The sequence below is a fragment of the Microchirus variegatus genome, assembly GCF_963457635.1.
Source record: "Microchirus variegatus genome assembly, chromosome: 23".
Classification (NCBI taxonomy): Eukaryota; Metazoa; Chordata; class Actinopteri; order Pleuronectiformes; family Soleidae; genus Microchirus; species Microchirus variegatus.
In genome coordinates, this window is record NC_139824.1 from 2,094,673 (window position 1) to 2,122,122 (window position 27,450).

General features: G+C 40.0%; 1 protein-coding gene across 1 annotated transcript in view; it reads right to left on the bottom strand.

Annotated features, from left to right (window-relative positions):
* Positions 1-23,618, bottom strand: part of LOC310943875 (tricarboxylate transport protein B, mitochondrial-like) — a 50,099-nt gene extending 26,481 nt beyond the window's left edge. Inside the window, exons 1-2 of the mRNA XM_083909553.1 lie at positions 23,212-23,618; positions 15,748-15,855 (exon numbers count right to left, since the gene is read on the bottom strand). Of these exons, the coding sequence (XP_083765679.1) occupies positions 15,748-15,855; positions 23,212-23,323 (220 nt within the window). The 5' untranslated portion in view covers positions 23,324-23,618. The remainder of the gene's footprint in view (positions 1-15,747; positions 15,856-23,211) is intronic.
* Positions 23,619-27,450: the final 3,832 nt, after the last annotated feature.

Below are 27,450 nucleotides of genomic sequence, written 5' to 3' on the forward strand. Positions count from 1 at the left end.
CCAAACTTGCATACCACTGTATAACTACACAAGTGTAAGGACAAGAAATGATAACAGAATATGCCACCCCCCCTTCCTTTTTTTTTTATTTATTTCATTTCAAATCTTAAGAGGATATTATGTCCAGGTTGTTATGTATTGTATATGTATGGTTCTGTGTAGCAGTGTAGCTCACAACAATAGTATCTGTGCTCATACAGTGAGGTGTGGTTTCACTGACAGCTTAGACCAGGAGGGGGTTGTTCTATGTAAATGTGATGATTCTGTCTCTTTGCTCTCAGAAGGTGTAAATCTTTGAGGCTAAAATTCTCCCTAAAGCAGTTTGAGGAGTGCCTACATTCAAATTGCCATATCTTCTTCAAAAAATATCTGATTTGCATGTGTTGGACATTGTTGGAAAGAAATCACACTTTCAGAATCTGTAAATAACTCAAAATGTCCCTATGTAGACTTGTGGCCGGTTTTGCCATGGCTGGACACATGAATGAATGAATGAATGAATGAATGAATGAATGAATGAATGAATGAATGAATGAATCGTTTATTTCGGGCATGACAAGTAACCAACATCTGCACACATCAGCATTTAAACTCATACACATGACCGAAAGGGACAGCGGGAGAAGCAAAGCTTATCTAGTCCCGCACCCATTTACATAAAAAATGTTATATCTTCTTTTTTTTTCTTACCGTCTTAACTTTCGACAATATTGACGTCGCAGCAACAATGGCATAAGGCTGCAGTTCATCTCAAGGCAGTCAACAGACTACATGCACGTCCGTACATGTGTCCTCATCGAACCGCCACGAGCGATCACAGTCTCGGGTAGTTGCTCCGGGAGTAACAGCGTCACATTACTCATCCCTCTCTCGCATAGCTCTCACCACGCTTAGTTTCACCAACTCCTCTCGTTTGGCTGCGTCCACTCCCATCTGCACCACGCATTCTCGTGTTGCGGAGATGTCAGTGCGCAACCCCATCACAACACTCTTAGCCGTGGCGATGTCAACCCTTGTGTTGAGCTGCTCCGTGGCGGCCTTTTTCTGCTTCCGATATAGCATGTATATTCCACATGCCAAGGATAACATTCCAATTATCATGAATGTGAAAATGTACACATCTTCGACATCCTCTATGTCCAGTGCAGCCAGGCACGAGACTTGCCATTTTCCCCAGGCATCTCTGGTGTAGCCAGCAGGGAATGTCCCTCCAGGACATTCAGGTTCATCAGAGCCCGCTTTTCGCGTAGAGAAGATCCGGTCGATTGTGTTCAGTGACCAGCTCAGCAGTTCCATTGAAAGTTCGAGCAGTGTTGTAATAGTTCGGTTGTGGGACGCAGCTTTATACGATTACATGTTACATAAGTTATACCATCATATCACCTTAGTATGGTGTCAACAGACATCTGACTATGACCTCATCCACAATCTCCCTGGGTCGCCCTGTACCCAGCCACAATCATGTTTACATACTTCTTTTTAAACACTCTCAGTGTAGCTGAATTTTTGATCTCATCATCTAGCTTGTTCCACAGCTTGACCCCCGTGACCGACATGGTTAAGGACTTTAGTGTTGTCCGCACTCTTCTTTGTCTGAAAACTAAGTTCCCCCTAAGGAGGGGTCCCCGTTCTCTGGTTTGGAGAAGTATTTGAAGGTTGTGCAGGAGGCCGTGATTAGCAGCCCTATACATAAACTGAGCATCACGATAACGTATTACATCATAGAGTTTCAGTATTTTCGATTCGATAAATAGTTGAATTGTATGTTTTCTGTAACCGGCATAATGTATAATTCTCAGAGCTCTTTTCTGTAGTATCAGCAGTGGGTGCGTGGTCACTTTATACGTGTGTCCCCAAATTTCTTCAAGAGTCTTCAAGTTTAATTTCTCACTAAGCCAGTGAAAAGTACACTGCACCAGATCACAACCAAAAAAAACATTCTCACTGCACATTGATTTCCCAATTGCCATTTAATTTTAATAATAGTATTGTGTTGAATGTTCGGTTACATATCTATATTGTGGACTTTTAAATCAAAAGTAGTAGTTCAGTTGAAACCAAATGCGGCATATCAAGCTTTCTACAACAGTTCATAGCTGATGGTAGATTTACAGAGACAGTTGAAAGTACTATTTAAATATTAAGTGATTACTGACTGTTCTGTTGTGGTTTTTATAATATTGTGTGTTTGAATTAGAAAAGAGCACTTAATGAAGTTAATTTAATTGCTTTTTTTCATGAATATGCACATCAAAAGTAAAACACTGCCACCTACTGACTCCCTTTGGGAAAGCAGGTAGTTTTTTCAACATTCACAATTGAGCTGGAAACAGCAACATGACATGAGTTTATATTATAATAACTAATAATTATTACTATTTTCAACTCGATAGTCAGGTCCAACAGGTATCATTCTCAAAATAATTTTTCTTTAGACTTGTCTTCAGGGTTTGAAAAATCTACTTAATGTAAGCAGAAAGAGCTATAGTTGGCTATTTATCCTGATGACTAATCATCATCCATTTTAATCTCTATAGCAACACCAACTGAATTGACTGACCTGGTCAAATTCTGGACCGGATGGGAGATTTTACCACAGAGTCTCTCTGTAGATGTCGTTGAGAGCAGATACCCAACAGCCGCCACCTGCTTTGAGACCTTGCGCATCCCTGGGGCCTCATTTATAAAACTGTGCGTAGGACCGACGTCAAAATTGGCGTGCGCACGAAGCACAGAAAGTGCTTACGCACAAAAATATCCTGATTTATAAAACAGTGCGCACGCACGTCCTACGCCGATTTCCCTTTATAAATCACAATCCACTCTAAATGTGGCGCACCTGTTTGCGGGTCATACCACGCCCATATTTGCCGATAAATATTCAGAGAAACGCCCCTCATTAATATTGATTCATGACTGAAATCATGCAGAAATCGGAGAGACCAAATAACCTAATTTCACGAGGTGGAAGTACTTGTCGGGGAGGTGGAGAAGAGGAAGGCTTTATTGTTTGGTTTTCTAGAGTGGCAGCATGTGGCGGATAATGTCAATGCTGTTTCATCAGAAGGTCGGAGTGTGGCCGAGGTGAAAAAAAAGTGATCAGACATTAAAGTAGACGCAAAAAAGCGCCTGGAGTCACACAGGCAGAGCGTCTGTGCCACGGGCGAGGAACAGGCCAACCGGAGCTCACCCCGCTGGATGAAAAACTGGTGGGGATCATCGGGGAATCCCTCCTGAGTGGAGAGGTGACGGAGGTTTAGGGGGACACCCATGCAGGTGTCGTGCAATGTAGGTACCCCCGACAGAAAGTGTTGCCGCGGAGGCGGAGAAACAGTGGTGCGCTTGCTTTCACCCAAGTAAATTAAAACAATTGCATTGTTTAATGATTTATTTTATGTATACATCACATACTACTCTATAACGTCTGGCAAAGATATGGGGGGAAACACATTATTTCAGACTGTTTACCTGTCTGCCATAATTTGTATCCCCCATATTTTCGGCTAGAATAGAAGAAAGCTGTTCATAATACCAGAGGTTATAGACTAGTATGTGAAGTATACATAAAATAAATCATTAAACAATGCAATTTTTAGTTTTAATTTACTTGGGTGAAAGCAAGCGCACCACTGTTTCTACGCCTCCGCCTCCGTGGCCAGGGTAAACACTTTCTGTCGGGGATACCTACATTGGCACAACACCTGTCGCCAGAAACCCGAGTGTTGTGAGCACTTGGAGCGGGACTGGCACGGCGTGGTTTCTGTGGGTGCTCCTCTCTAAGGATGGGCCCAATGCCGCACACAGATCCAAGAGGACAGCTCGTGGGAGTCGGAAACGGCTCATCAGCCACTCATCACTGTTGGCCAGTGGATCTAGCTTGTCTCGGAAGTTCCGCTCCCTCCGTATCCTTCCGTTTGACACATCCTCTAACAGTGCCAAAGCATTGTGCGCCATGACGCATTGTGAGTACCTGCCTTTATATGCCCATCGATTAGGTATCTGCTACACGTGTGAGAATTACCCTGATATCAGTAAATACATAATTTGCCCTACTGTTGTCTTACTATTGTCCTAAATCATGTTTCCCGTGTGCACTCCAGGGAGTTAGTTTGTTTGTTCGTTGTAGAAATGTAGTTGTTTTTATCCATTTCTTGCAAATAAACTGTTTATATATGAGAGGTAATATAACTTATAATTTATTTTACACGATTAGTTTCACACATTTCTCCCGTTTCTTTCTTCTGCCATCAGTGGCGCAGTTTCGCTTTACCCCAGGTATGTGCGTACGCATGGGTCAGAGTTGGCGTGGAGGACCGCACATTTTCCCGTCAAGTTCTCTTTTTATAAATCCCATGGTTTGCGTAGAGAGTGGCGTACGCCTTCTTTTGTGCGTACGCAACATTTATAAATGAGGCCCCAGGACATTACAAGGACTACACATCTTTTAAACGTGACATCCTGGCCTGTATTTGCTGTTGCCATACAGGATTTGGTCTTGTGTGAGTGACATCTTGGTCTGTATTTGCACGTTAGGTTCTCTAGGTGAGATGTTAAAATGTTGATGTTTTTAAGCCTGTTAGCAGTTAAGTGTTCAGATTCATCTGGCAGAATGTCCTACTTCAAATACTTGTTGGCTGAATTGTCATGTTTGTAGAACTTCAGGGAGAACTTCCCACAGATTCTCCAAAAAATATTCAAGAAGAATTGTACTGATTTTATTTTTCATTGTTACACATTTCTTTGCATTTAAAAAAAAAAACACAAGCTCAGCATTTACAGAAAAATGTAGTATGTTAAGTTACATGCTGGTTTTGGTACGAGTGACAGTTAAACATGTTGTGTAATCTCTGCACTAAAATAAACTATTAATGCAGTAGTTTAAAGTGAACTTACTGTACCGGTTTAATTTTTTAACTCAAAACTGATTCTTTCTGATTCTCTGATCTGTTCTTTCAAATACTCATGTCAGGAATATCCATGCCCTACAATTACAGCACTTTAAATTGTATGTAGTAACAGTATATTTGCTTTAAAATACGAGGTGCTCTTGGCTTCTAATTCAATAGCTTAAACATGAACCACACTGTTGATTCATATAACATATTTGCATGTACCTCTGGTCCTGGAACTGGGTAATGTGTACGACCCAACAACACCCACAACTGGTTAGGGGTCATGTAAAAAAGAAAAGTATCAAGGTCATCCTGCAGGCGAGAGAGGGACACAAAGTAGCAGCAGAAGAGGTGGGTATCATTGGCAATGCTGAGAAAGCCCTCTTCTTCAAGGTAGTGGAGAACATCATAGTAGATGCATGTTACAGCTGTCCACATGTCTCCCCATAGCCGCTCGATCCTGTCAAATTGTATTAAAACATATTATAAAGAAATGTTATCTACAATAAGTGCACAAATATTGTATTTTAAAACAACAAACCCATTTAATAGTTGCAACCATGCCTTTCTTATTTATTTTGTATCTATGCATAGCCCACTATATTTAGAATTAGATCTTGTTTCGTACATATTGCATGTCATTACACCTTATTCATATGTGACAAATAATAGTACCTCTGCTAGCAGTTGTATGCCAACATACTACCACTGCATGGCATCAGCAAGGTGGCAACTTTCAATTAGCAGCATCTAGTCTACTGAACAAACCATTGGTTGTGAACACTCTTCCCGGATATAAAGCTGCTCCTTCCAGTGCCACGGATTGTAAACATTTATACTTAAAATATACTTGAACTTTTCATAAAGAAGCATTAACACTTTTGTATTAGAAAATCAACCTGTTACAAATTAGGACGAACTCTTCAATGTTTTTGGGTAAAGTGAAGCAGCTCATAACTAACGGGCGTTTGAATGTACTCAGTCGTCATTCTCACTGCCTCAGAACTGTAAGTAATGTTCGCGAGAGTAAACCATGCTCACAAAACTAGCTAACACAATTTTCACGAACGCCACTTCATTAAACGTTCAGTTTAGATATTGTTGAATAAATCCTGTTAATGTGCAACGTGTCGGCTAATATCTATTACTTAATGTAACGACCACAAATGGCAAATAAAGAGTACTCACCGAAGCGCCATCACTCCCGTTAGTCGACATCGCTGACCGACTGCATTCCCTTGTTGGTGTCACATGACCAATGAATTGTAAGTTGATTGGCTTGGTGTTGGATGAATTGTCTCCAGCCATGGCCGCGTTCACAAGTCTACTTCGGGACATTTGGAGTCATTTACAGATTCCGAAAGTGTGACTTCTAAGCTTTTTAACAATGTCAAACACATGTAAATCTGAAGATATGGCAATTTGAATGTAGGCACTCCTCAAACTGCTTTAGGGAGAAATTCAGCCTCAAAGATTTACACCTTCTGAGAGCAAAGAGACAGAATCATCACATTTACATAGCACAACCCCCTCCTGGTCTAAGCTGTCAGTGAAAACACACCCTGCTCTGTATGAGCACAGATACTATTGTTGTGAGCTACACTGCTACACAGAACAATACATATACAATACATGAAAAACTGGACATAACATCCTCTTAAGATTTGAAATGAAATAACCTTAAAAAAATATGGGGGGGGGGCTTATTCTGTTATCATTTGTGTAGTCATACAGTGGTATGCAAAACCCTGTAAATCTTCATGATTTTCCTTTATAAATCATTGGTTGGTGATTTCAGTAAAATATATCATATAGAAGACAAACACAGTGATAATTAAAACGTGAAATAAAGTTTATATGATTTACAGAAAGTATGCAAGAATTATTCAAAGAAAATGTATGATTTATAAAGGAAAATCATGAACATTTACAGGGGTGCCACTACCATACCACGCATAACACTGTATTTCCATCATCTGTTTTTGTTGTTACATGAAAACAAAATATACTATATACTTAAGAGAGAAGGATCAAAGACAGACACATATTTCTAATATAAAATCAGACACTAATGAAATACATTGAAGTGGCTCTGTGGTGTAGTTTGGTATGTCACTGAATGAGCTGATAATGTCCTAACTCACAACTCAAATCATTAGCATCACAGTCAATACTTCACACACAAAGCTGTGTCATTCACACATGATTCAAGCACTTCAGCACATGTTTGTGTTGGAGCTAGTGAAACAATAACAAGAAAAGACGTCCCTGTATGTGACTGAACACTAACGTTACGTATATGAAAACTCACCCATAAGAATATAGTGCGGTGCTGATGTCATGTCATCATCTCAGACAACTACTGTGTCTGTCCTGCTCTCTTTCAGCCGCTGAATAATTATCTGTTTGTTGTTTTTGGGACGATGAAGTCTGCTAACACGTTAGCATAAAGATCGCTAGCTTAAAATGCTAACAGTCCACACACCAGCAGTCTCTGTGCTTTCTCTGTCCTTGTGAAGATGTTCAGCCACGGACAATTATGGTCCTGTTCTCTTTGCCTTCCTTTGTCAAACAAAGCTTTGATGACGACTACTTTGATGACAATCACACTTTAATTTCGCACTGCACACACACGTAACTGCTGGAACTTTCCAGACACTCTCTCTCTCTCCCCTCCTTCTCTCTCTCTGTACGTGCATATTAATTAGCCATGTGTATTCTCCGTGATCGTCAGCTGATTGGCTGAAAAAACAACAAAAGCTCTGGAATGTGAGATCACCACACCCAAACTAGGAGTGATTCACAGCGATAAAACAACCTTAATTCAAACACAAAGTTCATGGTTTTAAGACCCACAATACTGTGATGTGAAGCATGTAGTGGCTTCTTCAAAACTTCAACTTGTGTCATTTTAAAAAAAACGGAAATCCCTAATTTAAAAAAAACTAAACTTTTTCCTGTTTTTTCTCGTTTTGCGCTCGGGCGACTTGTTCCCGCTTGGTCCGTGGTGGGTCACAATTGAGACAGGGATTGATTGCTTTTCTCTGGTGACCCGGATATTAACTGACGTTTTTGGTGAATTTTTAAGTGAATTTTTAGAGACTGAATTTTCGCAACTGAACTTTTTGAGACGTTGAATTTTTTTACACTGAATGTATTTCAACGTTGAAAAAAAAAAAAAAAAATTCTAAATTCTAATTCTAAATTCTTCTTCGAAGTCTAATTTCGATGCAAAAAAATTCCGTGCTAGAAATTCGAATTCAAACTCAGATGGCACAGATTTACTTCCATACTCCTTCCTCCTTCCCCTCGCCAGGCTCCTTATGCCTTATGGGCATCAAATGCTCCACCTTCATCTTTGTCCCGAAGAAGCCTGCCATCACAGAAGTCAATGAGCCACCTGAAGGTCATTATTGAGCCCCTGGTGGACCCCCTGCAGTTTGCCTACCAGGGGGTAGTAAGGAGAACTATGTGTGATTTGTGTTTAGGTACTGAAGTGTGACGGGTGCATATAATCTAGCAATTTAGCAGACCCCATTATAACCAAGACCTTTAATGTTTTCATATCAAATATCAAGTGTGTATCAGGTACAGACAGAAGGGTAAGATTTATAACATCTTACCCAAGACATCAAGGCCTCAGATGATAGAGACGGTAAGGAAAAGACCAGCAAGTACAAACTGACCGCAGGTGAACTGCGCGGCCATGCGCAGTGAGAATACTATAAGAGCACACGATAGCCTCATCCTCGCATGCGCATAACGAGCAGGCAATGCGTGATCACCTCTCGGTGACATGGATTTTTGCACGTACGCATGATGACCTCATGCATCTGGAAAAAAACAAAGATACCTGAGAAAAAGACGGCCCACTATCTGTTCACGAATGAAGGGGTTAAGGCAGGGATATTAAAGTGTAAAAAAAAAGGAAAGACCAACCAATCAGACCCAATTACCCCTGACCATTCATTTGATATTTTTTGTGGATCCTCAAATAAATACCTTTTTTGACATGAAGTCAATGGAATCAACAATTTGTTATTTTTCAAGTGTGACTAAAATGTAAATGGTTTGTATTTATATAGCGCATTTATCGTCTTGATGACCACTCAAAGCTGTTCCACACTACAGTTTTGCCATTCACCCATTCACACCCACTGACACTTTTATACAGCGCATCTATGAGCATATCACCTTCTATCACTCATATTTCATACCCACTCACACGCTGCTGGCACAGCCGTCAGGAGCAACATGGGGTTAGGTGTCTTGCCCTTGAACACATCCGCATGTAGACTAGCGGAGCCGGGAATCAAACCCACAACGAACGCCCCAATTCTTCATCACTTGCACCTGGTGCTCATTACCACTGCCCCTGTAAAGTGTTCCCCTCGTCCCTTGTCTGTTGTCAGTGCATCGTTCATGTTTACTCAGAGAAGTCAAATCCATGCTCCTAGTTTTTTTCACACAGCTAGGCTGTTGCTGTTTTTTTTTTTTTTTGTGAAGTTATTGAGCCCATTTTTGCTCCCCCCCTGAGTTTTTGTATGCAACTTTGAACTGATCGACGCAAATAAACTTTTGAAACCTGCTCATGCTCTCGTGCATTTGAGTCCAAGACTGAGGGCCTGATTTACTAAGATTCCAAATAGCGAGCGCTAAATTGCTTGCGCGAGCAGAAAGACTGCGCCTGTTACTGGATTATATTTTGCGGGTGAACTACTAAGATTGCGGCCGCAATTGACTACAGGCGCAGAAGTGGTTAAGACCGCCCTATTTTAATGAGGATTTTGCGCGAGTCAAGAGTTGTCCACATGGAGAAAGAGCAGACTCAACGGAAGCGCAGAATTAAATTTGAAGCCACTGAACAGAAAGTGACGTTCAGCGATGAGCTGATAACTGAGATCGAGGGATATGACGTCCTTGTTCCCCGGGTCCATAGGACCTTTTTATATTATTATTATTTTAATCCTGCGTCGGTATTTTGGACAGCTCCATCATTACCTGACGTATCAAACAAAGAAAACTATGGACAATGGATGTTGCTGTAAAAAAAAACAAAAGAAGAAGGTGCTGCACTCTCCCCCTGACTCACCTGCAGCTCACTGACAGCTGCCAGGGAGCGAGTTCTGCTGTTTCTCTCAAGATTACACATAGGTCTAATTTCAATGGATGAGTCACTTTTTTGTCAATATGTAAATAAATAAATAAAGCGGATCATCAAAACGGCTTTCTAGTCCCAGTCCGTCCCTGGTTTCATCTGTGTTCATTCAGTCAGGCTGAGTTTCCATTACGCGTGCCAACAGCCTTTGATCTGACGTCAGAGGCGACGGGACAATCGATATAGATGACATATCTATAGCTGATTCAGATAGTTACATTAAATAGTGATTGTTGTGATTATTTATTGCATTTAAATGTGTCTGGAACTGGAAGGGTTAGGTTTAGGGTAACCTGCCTGTGAGGTTTTGGTGACGTGTGCGCACTGTGCCACCTGCGCTTCGCCGTGCACCGAGAGTAGACCAGGTTAGAGCTGGACCCGTTAAGGTAAAGCGGGGTTCCCCGTTCCTCCAGTCTTAGCCGGGGAACATAGGTACGACTCCTCCTTGAACCACAAACTGCAGACCAAGGTAAGCCCATACCAGTATAAACACGCAATTCTCCTCTGGATATCTATATTTAATTTATTCAGATATACCAAATAAGAAATGAATGTGCGTCATCTGTGAACGCGTAGTTGAACATGCTCTGGAAAAGCGTAATTTCCTGATTTACAAATATAACTACAAATAACCGCAGCCATGTCCGCGCACCGCTGTGCCAGTTAAGACCTGCCTTTCAAACGTGCTAAATATAGACGCAAAAATAAACACCGCAATCAGTTTCAGGTTTGATAAATCACTTTGCGCGTGCTAAAATAACATATTTACATTTTCTCCTCCCATCACACGCAAAATAGCGTGTAAACGCCCCATATTGCATCTGCATTAAGGCAAGAACGCTAAATGGGTTGCGAGTGCTATTTTGCCCGTCTGAGGGACCCACTCCTCGTTGCGCCCTGTTAGTAGATCAGCATCAACGCTAATCTGCGTGTGCAATCCAGTTTGCACACGTTTTTGCACGCGCAAAGCTTTAGTAAATCAGGCCCTGAGAGTCTTCTCGTAACAAAGCCCACTGATCAAAAATTGACTCAGCCGAGACTGGAGTGGTAAAGGCGGCCATAGGTGCGCAGGGACGTCAAGAATGACTTCTGGCCTGATTTACTAAAGCTTTGCGCATGCAAAAATGTGCGCAAACTGGATTGCACACGCTAATATGATTGTGTCTCTCAGACGGGCAAAATAGCACTCGCAATCCATTTAAGGGTTTTGCCTTAATGCATATGCAATGTGGGGCGTTTACACGCAATTTCGCATATGCTGGGAGGAGAAAATGTAAATATGTTATTTTAGCACGCACAAAGTGATTTATCAAACCTGAATTTGATTGCGGTGCTTATTTTTGCGTCTATAATTAGCAAGTTTGAAAGGCAGGTCTTAACTGGCACAGCCGTGAGCAAAAATGCCTGCGGTTACGCACATACTTCTGCACCCCTGCTGAAGCATAATCCTCTGCGAAATCCATAAACAAAAATACTTTTTGTAAATCAGGAAATTACGTTTTTTCCAGAGCATGTTCAACTACTCGTTCAAAGATGACGCACATTCATTTCTTTTTTGGTATACCTGAATAAATTAAATATAGATATCCAGAGGAGAAATGCGTTTCTGCAATTTGTGGTTCAAGGAGGGGTCGTACCTGTGTTCCCTTTTTTTTAAATAAAAAACAGGGTCATAAATTCCCCGTTTTTCCTTAACAGATCCAGCTCCAACCTGGTCTACTCTTGGTGCACGGCGAAGCGCAGGCGGCGCAGTGGTAGTTTGGCTGAGTGGTGCGTAAACGTCACCAAAACCTCACAGGCAGGTTTCCACAGTTCCAGGCACATTTAAATGCAATAAATAATCACAACAATCACTATTTAGTGTAACTATCTGAATCAGCACATAGATTTATATCTCGATTGTGCCGTCGCATCTGATGTCTGACAAAAGGCTGTTGCCACGCGTAATGGAAGCTCGGCCTGACTGAAAGAACACAGATGAAACCAGGGACGGACTGGGACTAAAATGCAGCCGCGGCTGCCGTTGTGATGATCTGCTTTATTTATTTATTCATTTATTATTATTAGATATATTTTATTAAATGTATTATTATTATTATTTATAGACCTATGTGTAATCTTGAGAGAAACAGCAGCGCGCTCCCTGGCAGCTCTCAGTGAGCTGCAAGTGAGTCAGGAGGAGAGTGTGGCAGCTTTTTTTCATCCATAGTCCATACTTTTCTTTGTTTGATATGTCAGAGACATCACCAGACACTGGGTTTCATCCCTGGTGATGCTCTGTCAGGCCTCTACTGACACGCTCTTCAGTTCCTGCTTGTTCTTGGGGCATTTTCCCTTCAGTTTGGTCTCCAGCAAGTGAAATGCATGCTCATTCAGATTCAGGTCAGGTGATTGACTGATAACATTCTATATTTGCCTTAAAAAAACTCTTTGGTTGCTTTTGCAGTATGCTTTGGGTCATTGTCCATCTGCACTGTGAAGCGCCGTCCAATGAGTTCTGAAGCATTTGGCTGAATATGAGCAGATAATATTGTTGGAAACACTTCAGAATTCATCCTGCTGCTTTTGTCAGCAGTTACATCATCAATAAATACAAGGGAACCAGTTCCATTGACAGCCATACATGTCCACACCATGACACTAGCACCACCATGCTTCACTGATGAGGTGGTATGTTGTGGATCATGAGCAGTTCCTTTCCTTCTCCACACTCTTCTCTTCCCATCACTGTGGTACAAGTTGATCTTGGTCTCATCTGTCCAGAGGATGTTCTTCCAGAATTATAACAGCTTTTTTAGGTGTTGTTTGGCAAATTCTAATCTTGTCTTCCTGTTTTTGAGGCTCACTAATGGTTTCCATCTCGTGGTGAACCCTCTGTATTCACTCTGGTGAAGTCTTGTTTTGATTGTTGACTTTGAAACACATACACCTACCTCCTGGAGAGTGTTTTTGATCTGGCCAACTGTTGTGAAGAGCTTTTTCTTCACCAGGGAAATAATTCTTCTGTCGTCCACCACAGTGGTTTTCTGTGGTTTTCCAGGTCCTTTGGTGTTGCTGAGCTCACCGGTGCGTTCTTTCTTTTTAATAATTTTCCAAACAGTTGATTTGGCCACACCTAATGTTTTTGCTATTTCTCTGATGTTTTTTATTTTATTTTTCAGCCTCACGATGGCTTGCTTCACTGACAGTGACAGCTCCTTGGATCTCACATAGAAAGTTAACAGCAACAGATTCAAAATGCAAATGTCACTCCTGGAATCAACTCCAGAACTTTTACCTGTGTCGTTGAAGATGAAATAATGAGGGAATAGCCCACAATTGTCCATGAAATAGCTTTTCAGTCAATTGTTCCATTACTTTTGTTCCCTTAAAAAGTGGGAGGCACATATAGAAAGTGTTCTAATTCCTACACCTTTCACTTGATTTGGATGTAAATACCCTCAAATTAAAGCTGAAAGTGTACCATTAGAGCACATCTTGTTCGTTTCATTTAAAATCCATTGTAGTTGTGTATAGAGCCAAAATAAAGAGAACTGTGTCGATGTCCAAATATTTATGGACCTAACTGTATGTACGGCCCCTTCAAGGATGTCATATCCCTCGATCCCAGTTATAATGTCAGCTGTATGTTCTGTTCAGTGGTTTCAATTTTCATTCTGCGCTTCCGTTGAGTCTGCACTATCTCTTTCTCCATGTTGACAACCCTTGACGATCGCAAAATCTTCATTTAAATAGGGCGGTCTTAACCACTTCTGCGCCTGTAGTCAATTGCGGCGGAAATCTGAGTAGGTCACCCGCAAAACGCAAACCGGCAGCAGGCGCAGTCTTTAGGCTTCCGCACGTAATTTAGCGCTCTCTATTTGGGATCTTAGTAAATCAGGTACATCAGTAATCAGTAAATGTGGGTGAGTATTTCATCCACTTTCGGTCAGCCGCAGCCAACATCGGGTGCAAAGAGGTGGCGCTGAAGGACGCTTTCTGTCGGGGGCTAACCGCAAAAATCGCCCATGGCAGAGATTAAAATTAACACCGTCCGTCGTCCCGGTGGACGTCATTAATTGTCATCGGGACGATCAATATTCTCTCTCGGGACGACCACGGGACGAAAGACAATTTTGACTGACTAAATTTTTCTGTTTAAGTTTTCAACACTTTCTGTGAACCAGAACGGGTTCGTGGTCGGTGGGAAATACTGATGTGAAAAGGTAAATGTCTGCGCGCTCATGTTTGTGTTCAGTGAGACGCAGAGACTGCTCCTCTCTCACTGTGCACCGCTCGAGCTGCAGCGCGGCTGTCTGCTTTGCACGCCCGCACTGCATGTAAACATTTCATTAATGTTGACATGTTTGTTTCAATCACTGAATGAAGCCCCGCCAGGCTTAGCGTTGCTTGTTTATTTATTTAAAATAGATGTTTTTATACACCACGGCTTTTTCTATACCGGGGAACAAGAGCGCATGCGCCCCCATGTAATCAGCACAGCGCACGCATGTCCAGGTGCCAATTGAAACCCAAGTCACACTATCAAGTGCGTCATTATTACGGTTACATCGTTCTTGTCAATAAAGATGTTATATTTAGGGATGCACCGATAATTCGGCGGTCGAAACAGAGCGAGTTCACTGTGGAACAACACCTGTTAAACGATGGAAAGTCTCTAAACCAGTAAGCGCAGAGAGAGAGCGAGCGAGAGAGATCTGCGCTCTTGGTCATTAGTTAATTTACTTATTTTTGTGTAGGTAATATGTTGTGAAATATGTTTAAACTTAAATAAACTACATCTACAAGTATTTATGTCTGGTTGTATTAGTTCGTCCTGTTATTGACGTCATGCTGTCATCACCTGACAGTCTGGCTGATTTAAAGCCCCCAGATGCAGCGGATGCAGCGCACACCAGATGTGCGCGTCATTGATATCATGCGCAAATACAGATATTTGAATATTTGTGTTTTTTCAAAAGTCATTTTTGAGTAATTTTGACAGCCCTAAACAGCCTCATGCAAATCTCAATGCATGGCCCTTCTCATGACGACTACAACCCACTAAATGCAGTCACTAAATGGTGGAGTAGTGGCAATAGGTCCGGTAGACCACAGTTCTGTGACTGAGTGTGTTGGTTGTCATCTACAACACAACAAATCTAGTCTGGAAATAAATATATTATTTATTATCAACACAATGTATTGTGTTTTTATTATATTAGAAGTAAGTAACAACTCAAAATGTAAAAAAAGTTTTTCGGGACGATTCAGGACGATTCAGGACGGTTCAAAATGTTTTTCGGGACGTTTCCGGGACGGTTGTGAAAAAAAGTTAGTTTTAATCCCTGCCCATGGTAACTTATGCGCCATTGCTTTCGTTCAACCGACCTGAGGCTAAGTTCTGCCAGGGTAAGTCTGTAACATCTGCATTTTCTGACATTCAACTACTCGATTAATCAAGAAAATAATAGATAGATTATATTGATTATGATAACAGCCCTATTTCTGACAATGTGATTTATCTATTTAGTGATCCATTAACTTGATAACATTTGGTTTAATGACTTGAAAAGGTCAACAAACACATCACAATCCCAAGGTCTGAGGTCATGAATGTCACAACAGTTCATAAACATGGTAAACACAAACTCATCTAAAGACAGAAACTAATAACCAAACATAGGCAACAATAGTGTTTTTTAAGTATAAACTCACCAATGCCTCTGTACTTGGGAGGATTTGCCTTCTCATCGAGCTGCAGCTGTGTTTTCACATACTCTGTAGGGAAGGTGATGCAGATCTCTATGCCCCCTGCAATCCCACCTGAAATAACGGAGAAAGAAAAAGGAAAACACGTTATCCATCAATCCAAGAACAGATTTATTTTCACAAAAGCGCCAAGAACATTAGGATTAACACCACATCAGAGAGGCATTCGTGTAAAATCTACATCAACAAACTGAAAACAAATGTGTAAATAACAACAGGTTAATGATTGTTGAAAAAGTTAAGGCTATTGTTACATGATATGTTATGTTTCTTTGATTAGATAGATAGATAGATAGATAGATAGATAGATAGATAGATAGATAGATAGATAGATAGATAGATAGATAGATAGATAGATAGATAGATAGATAGATAGATAGATAGATAGATAGATAGATAGATAGATAGATAGATACTTTATTCATCTCACAGAGAAATTCACACTCTCCAAGTACTCACAATTATTAATATCCACTCTCACCAACAGCTAATATTCTGTTTTAAATGCAGTGCTCCCATACACTTTGTCAGATTAAGTTAAATTGTACACTTTTATACCCGTCATGCAAAACATCAAATGGCATGTTAAAATGTCACATCTGATAACAGATGGGTTGGAAGAGTAAATTAAAAATCGATTATTAGTTAAATACTAATTAATTGCCAACAATTTAGATAAAATAATAAAAAATCAAATTAATTAAATAAAAAATAAAAACAAAAACATACAGTATATATATATATATATATATACACGTTGATCAGTTATTTAAGCTTATTAAATGTATATACATAGTCGTTACTCCTGTATCAAAGTTAAAAGTTTTGGTATGTGAAAGAACTACGGCTGCAACTAACGATTATTTTCATAATTGATTCTGTCGATTATTTTCTTTTCTTTAATCAAGTAATCGTTTGGTCCATAAATTGTCAGAAACCTTGAAATGCCGAATAGTGTTTGTCAAACACGGAAATAATGAGGTTGTCAATTGTCTTGATTATTCAATTTTAATGATTTCTTTGTAATATGGAACATTCTCTCTCTTTGAGCAGTTAACTTAAGAGATCAGCTCATCTGATACATCTGTTATTCCCTTAATTACAGCACTAAAGCGTCTTCAACATAAATATTGAGACCACAGAGTAAAAACAATGAAAAGTGTGCTCTGCTCTTCAGAGTCTGTCACCACGTTTTACTCAGATCTACTCGGATCACCTGCACTTCAACGTGACTGTACTCCATCCTCGTCATAAAGATCATTATTTTTATATGGGGATAAAACATCCAGTCTGCTTTGGAAGAGACCGCTTGGAGACGCAGAAGCGAAGGAGAGGGAGAAGAGAGCAGCGCAGGGGCGGTGCGCAGAAATAAAAGGGCCGTTTGTCTGCACCAGATGAGGCAGATGAGGGGGCACTACCACTTTTTTATTATTAATAATAATAATAATAATAATAATAATAATGATAATGATAATGATAATAATAATAATAATAATAATAACAATAATAATAATAATAATAATAATAATAATAATAATAATAATAATAATATTTCATGACTGGCCGATTACTGGGGCCCATGGTTGGTGTAGAGGTTAGCACTCTTTCCTTTGCAGCAAGAAGACCCGGATTCCTGGGTTCGAGCTCCGTTTGGGACAACTTCGGAACAAGGACCAGGTTTTGGTCTCCATGAGGACTACTGGTCCCGACAAGGACAGTGATTATGACAGAAAAGGTCCAAAAGAGGTAAGAAATACTCACAAATGAATTGTACACAGTTTACAGTAAAATACACTTTCAGGTTTCAGTTGCACTGAGCAGGGGTGACTAAGGCCAGAACAGGCCCACCAGAAGGTCCAATCTGGCACCCAATACAAATTGGTGTAAACTAATTGGGCAAGTGTACAAGCAGGGAGAGACAGTGAGCAAGCAGCGCTGTGTATGTGTGTGTAGAGAGAGAAGCCGGCATATGGGCAGAGTTAGCATTAATCACTATGAAGTGTTCCAAGCCTGTTGAGAGAAATAAACGCTCAGACTCTTCCAGATCAAGCTGAGTTTCCACGTGTTTATCCCCTATCTGTAGAAGGGTTTTAACCTGGAGCAGCCACAGCTCCCTGACCACTGAAGCAGAGCAGGAAAGTTGACACTACATTTGAGATAATAAACTACAATTATGTAGTTATACATACAGTAATTCCTAATTTGGGTTCACATTTTTATTAGCACCCATTTCAGTTTCAGGAATACTACATGGACATGTAGTAACATAATCGTCTACATCTTGACATATTTTAGAATTTTTAGTTCCAGATACATGTGAATAAATGTCTTTGTTTTGTGAAAAGATTAATTAAATGTAAAAAATGTATGTGGTCCCTGACTTACAATGTGTTTGACACCCCTGACTGAGAGGAACTGTACATTTAAATCAGCTGAACCTGAGTGAAGAGTAGCTCAGCTCCACCTTCTCACACATCTGCCTCGAAGGCATACACAGCTGTCTGCTGATTGGCTAAGCTGACCTCAGTGTGATTCTGCCCACAGATACTCCCACTCTTACGACTGACTTTACTCAAGGGGGTGTGTGCAGCCTTCACGCCACACAGCCTTCACCACATCACCCCATAACAACACAGCAGCAGTCAGCCAGTGACTGGTTTCTATAATGTATGAGACAAATACAGAGGTTAAAACACAGGGAGAAACCTTACAGTGAGTTTACAGCCTAAAGATCAATAGCTAACAGCAAGACACCACAGTCTTGAGCATGCACTTGTTCTAGTTCACACACAAAACTAACATGCAGAAAATTCAGCCTGCATTCAAACATGCAAGTCATCCTGGTCATGCATGTACATGCACAAGGTTGGCAACTGCTTTTTTTCCCAATAGTTTTTTTCAAAGTGCCAGTTATGACACCCCCAAACATCCCTTTAATTACAGCCTGGCTTTTCCAGCTGTAGCCACAAATCAAACCTGAATCAAAAACAGTTCACACCGACATCATCTGCAAACATGCCTTCTTGCAGTACCTGTATTATCTCCACATATTCAAGCTGGAAAAAGATACAGAACCAGTTTATCAAGTTCAACATGTAGGGGCACTTTAACAGATATTTTGAAAGTGAATGAGGAAAGAGCAGTTTCCACATTGATTAATGACTCATTGTTTTAGGATAGTTTTAACCTAAGACAAATGTTGGCAGTCCTGCAACAGGAGACTGCGGTCAATCTCAATAACGGCGCACTTGAAATGTTGGAGCTTGACCGCAGTCTCCTGTTGCAGGACTGCCAAATTTTGAGAAAACCTTGGAGTGAGACATCGTGGCATGCAGGGCAAATGTATGGCTGGTCCAGTCGAGGTTACCACCACACACCCGATATATTTATTAATGCTTTATACTGATAATGCTTTATACAATAATAATATAACTAACATGTTATATGACACCCTCGGGGAGGGAGGGGTGCGGATCCAGATGGCTTTGCGAGTGAGACGTGTGGTGTCGATGTCCATGTTGATAAGTAGGCAGAATAATCTGGCTAATATTTGCCATTTTTTAATAATTGGCATTGGAGGATTGGAGCTTTGCTCTTGGTGCAGGAGATAAGGGCTGTAAAGTCAAAGTCGACTGGTCGACGTCTTGGTCGACAAGCTCTGGCTCAACCAAAATTGTGATTGGTCGACAATTTTTATTTTTTTTTTATGGTGAATTTCAGTAGGAGGAAAGTACCAAGTGCTAATGGGGGTGTTTTAGAGCACCCGTGTTTCACAATTAACAGCGTGTCTTCAGAGAACACCCCCTTGTTTTCCACTATTTTGGTTTAGTCCAGCCCAGTGGGTTGTTGTCGCTGCGTGGCTCATGAGCGACAGACAGATTAGCATTGCCATTAATTAGACGTTAATTTTGAGCTTTTCATGTTAGGCTACAGTCAGTCCTCCTATCGCATCCATGTCAAGACATCAGCAGTGTGACAGCATTTTTCAAAAGTAGATGACGGTTGAAAAGAAAAAAAAAGGGAAACGCAAACTTTGCAGGCGACAGTTTGCTTTACTACAAAAACAGCTCTATTACAAACATGGCATATCGTTTAAAAATGATAAGCTAAGGTTTCTCCGTCCGTTTTGAGTATGAACATATCAGTATTATTAGCATATTTCAATGTTTTAGTCTAATAATCGTGGTTTTATAACTGCAGGCGCACCTGTCCACAACAGCAGCAGCGTCCAGCGGTGTTTGTGTCTCAGCCGTGAAGCTGCGCTCCTCTGTTCAGTCTCGCTCTATATTCCTCAACAGTGGTGATATTACTACTTATTTTCGGATATCACGGGCTATGGTATTGCGCAGCTGCAGGTAATGCTGTCAGAGCCGTCAGACTCTGTTGAACTACAGCCGCTGCAGGTGTTTTCAAAATAAGAGCCTCTTTTAATTTGAAAAGAGCCGCACCCGTAAAGCACCCTCGATTATTCTATTTTTAGTCGAAATTTCAGGGCTTTAGTCGACCAAGAGTTTCTTTGGTTGATTACAGCCCTACAGGAGATGCAGCCATATTATGATGCAACCAGACTTCAAAAACAGTCCTGAACTAACCTAGTCACAAGCCTTTTGTGACCCAGGTGAACAATTGTGCAGGGACTGACAGAGCAATATGCTGTAATTGTGACCCCATGGTCTCTCAGCTCACACTGTAAGATTGCTTACTGCTGACAATGATGTATTTAAAATTAGAGCTCTCCCAAGTTTAATTTGAGTTGTAATGGTCAATTATAAAAAACGAATACAGTCATTGTGAGGCTGTCAGCTCTTTCTTAAATCCTATCTGTGTTGCAGGGTTATCAGCTGTGATTGCACAACTGTAGTGCACACTGAGCTCTGTGTGTGAAGTTGAGCCATCTGTCACTCATTGACGAATGAGACAGGATGACAAATCAGTTCATTTTAACCAAATTTCTTTGAAAATTGAACATTGCTCTGTGCTAAAGTCTAAAGGTTCCAAGACACATGAGACGAAGTGCAGCTGCTGCAGCCCGGCAATATCTGTCCAGGGCTGGCATAACATGTGGTAGATGACCACTGTATAGAAAAAAGTTATTTCAGGAATCTGGTATCATGTTAATGCATTTTCAGTGGTTCAGAGTTTAACTGAGTCAACCGTGACAATTAACCCACCGTGTGTAAACTATGTTATGTTATTTTGCTCATTTGGAGAAAAACACAAAATTCAACTCACAGTAATGCGATAACTAGTGCAGGGTTTCCCCCAGTGTATTATAAGCCTGGCGGGCCGTCATTATTATGGTTACATCGTTCTTGTCAATAAAGATGTTATATTTAGGGATGCACCGATAATTCGGCGGTCGAAACACAGCTACAACACTGTGGAACAGAACCTGTTAAACGCTGGAAAGTCTCTGCGCAAAAGCAAAACTTGGATGCGTGCGGCACAGATTATGAACTCCCCGCGATATTCACTTCACACCAGAGAACATTCTCTCTCTTTCAGCAGTTAACTAAAGACATCAGCTCATCTGATGCATCTGTTATTCCCTTAATTGCAGCGTTAAAGCGTCTTCTTTCACAAAGATTAAGACCACGGAGTGAAAACAATGAAAAGTGCACTCTGCTCTTAAGAGTCTGTCAACACGTTTTACCCAAGAGGTACCACCGGGCTTAGCAGGTTTTCTGGGGGAAACCCTGTAGTGCGCTAGACCTGTTTGTAGCATCAGCATGTGACCTTATTCAGTGGTGGAAAACCCTGGATTTAAACATTTAATTAACATACTGGAACCACGCTAAGAAATGCCAAGCAGGTCACTCCCGTGTCCTAATGGTAAACTGTGCTTGCTGTTAAAAGGCTATTGGGCGATTAGAAAACCCATGTGCAATTATGTTAGCACAGCTGAAAACAGTTTTGATGGTTCTTTGATGAAAGCAAAGATTGAAGGGCAAAATTATTATTTTGAATAAAAATCATTATTTTTTGACACATTTCGCATAATTTGACTCACATTTGGGCTAATTTGGAAAAGGGAAAACAGATTTTTTTTCACAACTCAGTGAAAAACTGAGGGCAGGAAGCACATTTAAAAAAATAAATAAATGAATACTACTGCTATTCAAGCATTACAAAGCCACATGCAAATCGGTGAAGTATCGCTTTAACCTGAGTGAGTCGGTATGTCAGTGTCATTAAAAGAGTAGCAACTAAATGCGGCAAGCACAGTGAAAACGTTTAGCACAGTTGGCAATATTGCTACTCCTGAGCCTAATGTTTAATATTTTTCGAATTGCAATTTTATTTGAATTATTGTTTTTGGTTGTTTTGTTAATTTATTGTGGATATTTAAAATGTCTTCCAGTTCTAGTGTTAAATATTCTTTGGAAATAAAAGTTTATTGATCTTTGAAAAGGTGTTATTATGGCATTATTACGCCATTATCGTATAGGATGAAAATGGTCTCAGAACAACAATATTGTCGTTTATCGCAATCATTTCTAGGAAAATTTATCGTCCAGCAAAATGTGTTAACGAGACAGGCCTACATAGAGGTCCATGTGACGTAAATGTCATCGATGTTGCACATAGGGCCTGTGTGGATGTAAACAAACACCCTACCTTTGGCAATAATGCAAAATATGCTCCATGAAGTCCATAATATATATTCTGGTTGCAAACATAAAAATGAGACCTTAATAAAATTTAAAAAAGAGCAGTATGACTCTATAAAAGATAGACCGCCACAATCTGTATTTCTTCAGCCATGTTGGTGGTGAAAAGAAACACTCATGAATGAAAAAAGTGAATGATGCAAAAATGTGCCGCAATATTCACACATACCCACCACCTGGTTTGGCCAATGCGGATGGCACATCAACTCGCCTCAGTGCATTGATTTTGCATGTAAACTTTCCAGTCGTTTTAATGGAATCACAACCATATAAGCAGACTGTGGAGACTCTCTGTGGACACAAAACGTAGAACGAATCAGGGGCCCTGAGGAGATTCCACTGAAAAAGGATAGTCTATTTATTAAGGAAAAAGAACTTGAAAAATTAGAACAAAATTCTTTCATATGTATAAACTTTGAACTGACTATTTAAAAGTTTGAACTGGCACAACATAATTAAACAGACCCCCGGTATACCCTTTCCCTTGATCCCCATATGATATATTATACCACTGAAACCACAAAAAAGTAAATGAAATATCAGGAGAACCCTTGCTTTAAGGGAAAATCCATTGTGGTTCATTACACACACTACCTCCTGTCTAACCCTAACCCTTCTACTGCATGCCAGATAATTACAGCTCAGTGGAACAATGTTCACATGTGCACATAGAGGTCAGACGTGAAAACAGAGAGTTTCTCGGTGAGCAGCTGCTTCAAGGAAACACAAACTTTCTTACCTGCCAGAATAGCTTTGCCGGGGTGAGTAAGTTTGGCTTTCCCCCCTGCTGGAGCAGCAGCCGCCAAAAAATGAGGTCTGTGAAACGGACTCACGACTGGTTGTACAGGCATGACTGCGATACACGAACTAAACTTTTTTCTTTTCTTTTCTTTCTTTTTTTTTTAAATATACTGTTAGTGATTTTGTCAGTGCAGAAGAGTACAGTGCCTTCAGCGCCCTGTTCCTTCAGTCCGTCAGCAGCAGATGCGACGCAGACGTTAACCGCCGATGATCATTGGACTCTCGCTGCTGAGTTGTTGTTAAATGTCAATGTACTTTTGACATGAAGTAATCACCACAGCGCGCGCGCACACACACACACACACACACACACAGACACACACGCACACACACACACACTCTCTCTCACACGTAAACTCGCGAAGGTCGATAACGTCGAGTCAGTGTTCATTCAGGGCGGGGCAGAGTGTGTTCTGCTCCCCCTCCAACTCGAACACGAAAAGCGCCATGTTTGTTGTCAAGTTATTCCAACAAAAAGGTTCCTCTATGGCAGACCCTTACAAACACGCCCCTTACAAACACGCCCCCTTAACACTGATTGGGTGAGAGATCACGTCTGACTTGATGACGTTAACGTATTTGAAGAAGAAGGACGAGAGCGCGAGAAGGGAGGAAGACGAAGGCCGTTTCTCTATACCCGAGTATGCCAGTATGTACTTGCTTACTTGGAAAGTACATACTTGAGAAGTGCGACTGAAGTACATACTTGCCAAGTACGGGAGTACACGAGCACGATTCTTCAATTGGAGCAGCAGCGTACTTCCTTGTTCTACTGTTTGAATGGCGGGTGGCGCGAAGCACTTAAGCCTCATTACCGCCACCTACAGTGTTGATGAGTGAACATATAAAATACTTTTAATAAATACATATATTGTTATTTTCCCATTTTAAATATTTTATACACTATAAAATAATGTCCATTATATGTAAATACATATACAATGACAGTGCGACTTTAATATAAAATCAAAGTTACAATAAATCTAACATTAATATTATACAAAAGTTCACACTGTCAGGTTAAAACATTTGCATTAAAAACAAAACAACATGTCAATAACAAATCTATGGATCACACCAAGTATGTAATAACGGAGCTGTCTGAGCCAGCGGATCATTTCATCAGGACAGGCCGAGGTAACGCTGCTCTGTGCCGGGCACTGTGAGCACCGAGCGTCCACAGAGGCAGAGCTGATCACCTCCGACAGCTCCGCTGTCAAACTATAAATACATCATATCTTATTGCACAAACCACATGTTTATACTCTAAATGACTAATTTCTCGCCTCAAATGATTTCAAAACTGCGTTCTGGGACACAGAAAAATATTTATTTCAAGTTTATATTTGTATTTTATCCTGCTATGTTCCACCGAAATGCATTCTGGGATATATGGCTTTCCCAAGTATGCTCAAGTCACCACCCGATGCATACTTGGTAAAATGGGCGGAGCAAGAACACTTCCGGGTATGAGAACCGTACTCGCTGCTCGCGTTCTTGAGAAATGGAACAGAACTTGGACTGAGGCTGATGACGTTTTCACAAGTACAGGAGTACGCAAGTACGGACAAGTACACACAAGTATGGATATTGAGAAACGGCCGAAGAGAGAGTTTCAGAACGTCACGAACTAGCGATTAGTTCTTACAATGACGGAGGAAAAGGTAAGAATGGATAAAAACACAGTTTGATATTGAACACTGTATTTATTGTCATTATGGTCCAAAGCAAGTGAGTTATCCTAAGTACTTTATCGACAATGAAAATGACAATTACAACATGAATAATAATAATTCCTTGAAGAACAATAGGTTCCCTAATGAGGTGGCAAACAGCTTCAATACATTCAATACAATACAAGTTGGGCCTGAACTTGCGGGAAAAATTCCTGATTCTGTGCCTCCTGCAGAAGGGAGTGACCTGTTAATTAATAGAAATCCTGCCTCCTTGTTTCTAACAGCTGTGGAAGATAAATAATTATTGATATTGTTAAAAATTGTAAAACCAAAAGATCCACAAATTGTGACAGAATTGATATGACTACAGTCCAAAATGTCATAGAGGGAATTTCACAACCGCTTACTTATATCTGTAATTTATCATTTCAAACCAGTAAATTTTCAAGCAAAATGAAAACAGCAAACGTCCTTCCCTTGTACAAAACAGGGGATAAACACAACTTCACAAATTATAGACCTGTCTCTCTACTGCCACAATTCTCAAAAATTCTAGAAAAACTATTTAATTGCAGGTTAGCCAAATTCATAGACAAACATAAAATACTTACAGACAGCATATTTATGACCTTTGGGATAGGGTAAATTTAAAACGTTTGAATCATTAAAGGCTACATACAAATTACAATCAAAAGAATTTTACAAATACCTCCAGGTCAGACACTATGTATATACTAAAATGGATACTCTCAATCTTCCAGATGACTTCAACTCACTAGGAAAAACTCTTTTAGATAGTCTTAAACAAGGTCACTTTGTTTCCAGATTTTATTCCAGACTGCAATGTCTGAAAACAGACAGACTATAATTTTTATGGAAACTATGGGAGACCCAGCTGAAAACTACGATAGATGGTGAAATATGTATAGTAAATATACAGTAGGAGCCTCTCCAAACTGCCCAAAATGTAAGACTATTTTAGGGACAAGATTTCACTGCCTATGGGAATGTGAAAAGATTCAACGGTTTTGGCAATCTGTATGTGAGGAAGTTAAGGTGATAATTAAGAAGCAATTGCAGCCTAATCCAAAATTATGTTTATTAGGATGTATCCCTGAATCACTAAGGTCACATAAGAACACCGTACAATTTTTGTTTATGTTGGGACGAAAGGCTGTTATGAACAAATGGGTAGGAGATGAACCTCCTTCAATACATCTGTGGAAGTCTATGATATCAGAGTATATTTCCCTGGAAAGACTAAGATTTTATTTAAACGGTCAGAGTGACCTTTTTTCAACAAGGTTTGACAAAGTGTTAAAGTACCTAGGAACTCGGAGTGCTACTGCCTGAACTGTAAGACCTAACAAGGTCCTTTGAGATCATTGCTGTGGATATATTCTGGATTTGCTACTTATTGCACATAATCTGTATGCACTGTACTGAACTGTTATACTTGAAAATGTTCAATAAAAAGAATGTTCAAAAAAAAAAAAAGACTTACAGTCAGTATGGATTCAGACCAAACCGTTCAACAGCACTTGCATTAATGGAAACAGTTGAGGAAATTATAAATTCAATAGATCAAAAACAGTACGCAGTTGGGATATTTATCGACCTAAAAAAAGCATTCGACACAATCAACCATGAAATACTTTACAATAAATTAGAACGGTCCAGCATCAGGGGGTTAGTTTTAAACTGGTAAAGAAGTTATTTCAGCAACAGGAAACAATTTGTGCAGTTGTGTGGATATTCCTCTTCATGTTTGGATATTACATGTGGTGTGCCACAGGGGTCAGTACTGGGTCCGCAGTTGTTCATCCTGTGCATTAATGACATTTGTAAAGTCTCTAAGATAATCAGGCTGGTATTATTTTTAATTTTTTTAAATATCTTTTTATTTCTCAAAAGAAAATGATTCGGATAACATATGAAGATACTAATCCTCGGTCTTACAGTTTACAATTTTCTTTTGGGTATTATTCCCACCCCCCACCCTAAGAGGTATAAACCATAAAAAAAGGAAGAAAGAAATATTAAGAATAATAAAAAATATATATATAATAAGAATAAATAATAATAATTTTTAAAAAAAATTAAAGAAAAAAAAAAAAAAAAGTACATGGGGCAGCTATATAAACATCGGCAAGCTGATATGATACCCTAAATAACAATAAAAGGACAGCGTATATACAACTCTTGACATACAAGTTCATTGATAATTTCTCAATATTCAAGATCATGCTTTCGACATTCCCAAAAGTATAGGGCACCAAAATTCTTTAAAAAGATGTCCACAATTGTATTTCTCCAAAGTCAGTTTTTCTAAGGGCAAGAATGAGGACAGTTGATCAAGGAAAATCTTGAAAGATGGAGGGGAATCATTCTTCCAAAACAAAAGTATGCATTTCTTTGCAAAATAAGTAATCAAGATGAGTATCCTGCATTTTTTATGATCTAACTGTAAATTATGTGTATCATTTAATAAATATAAACTG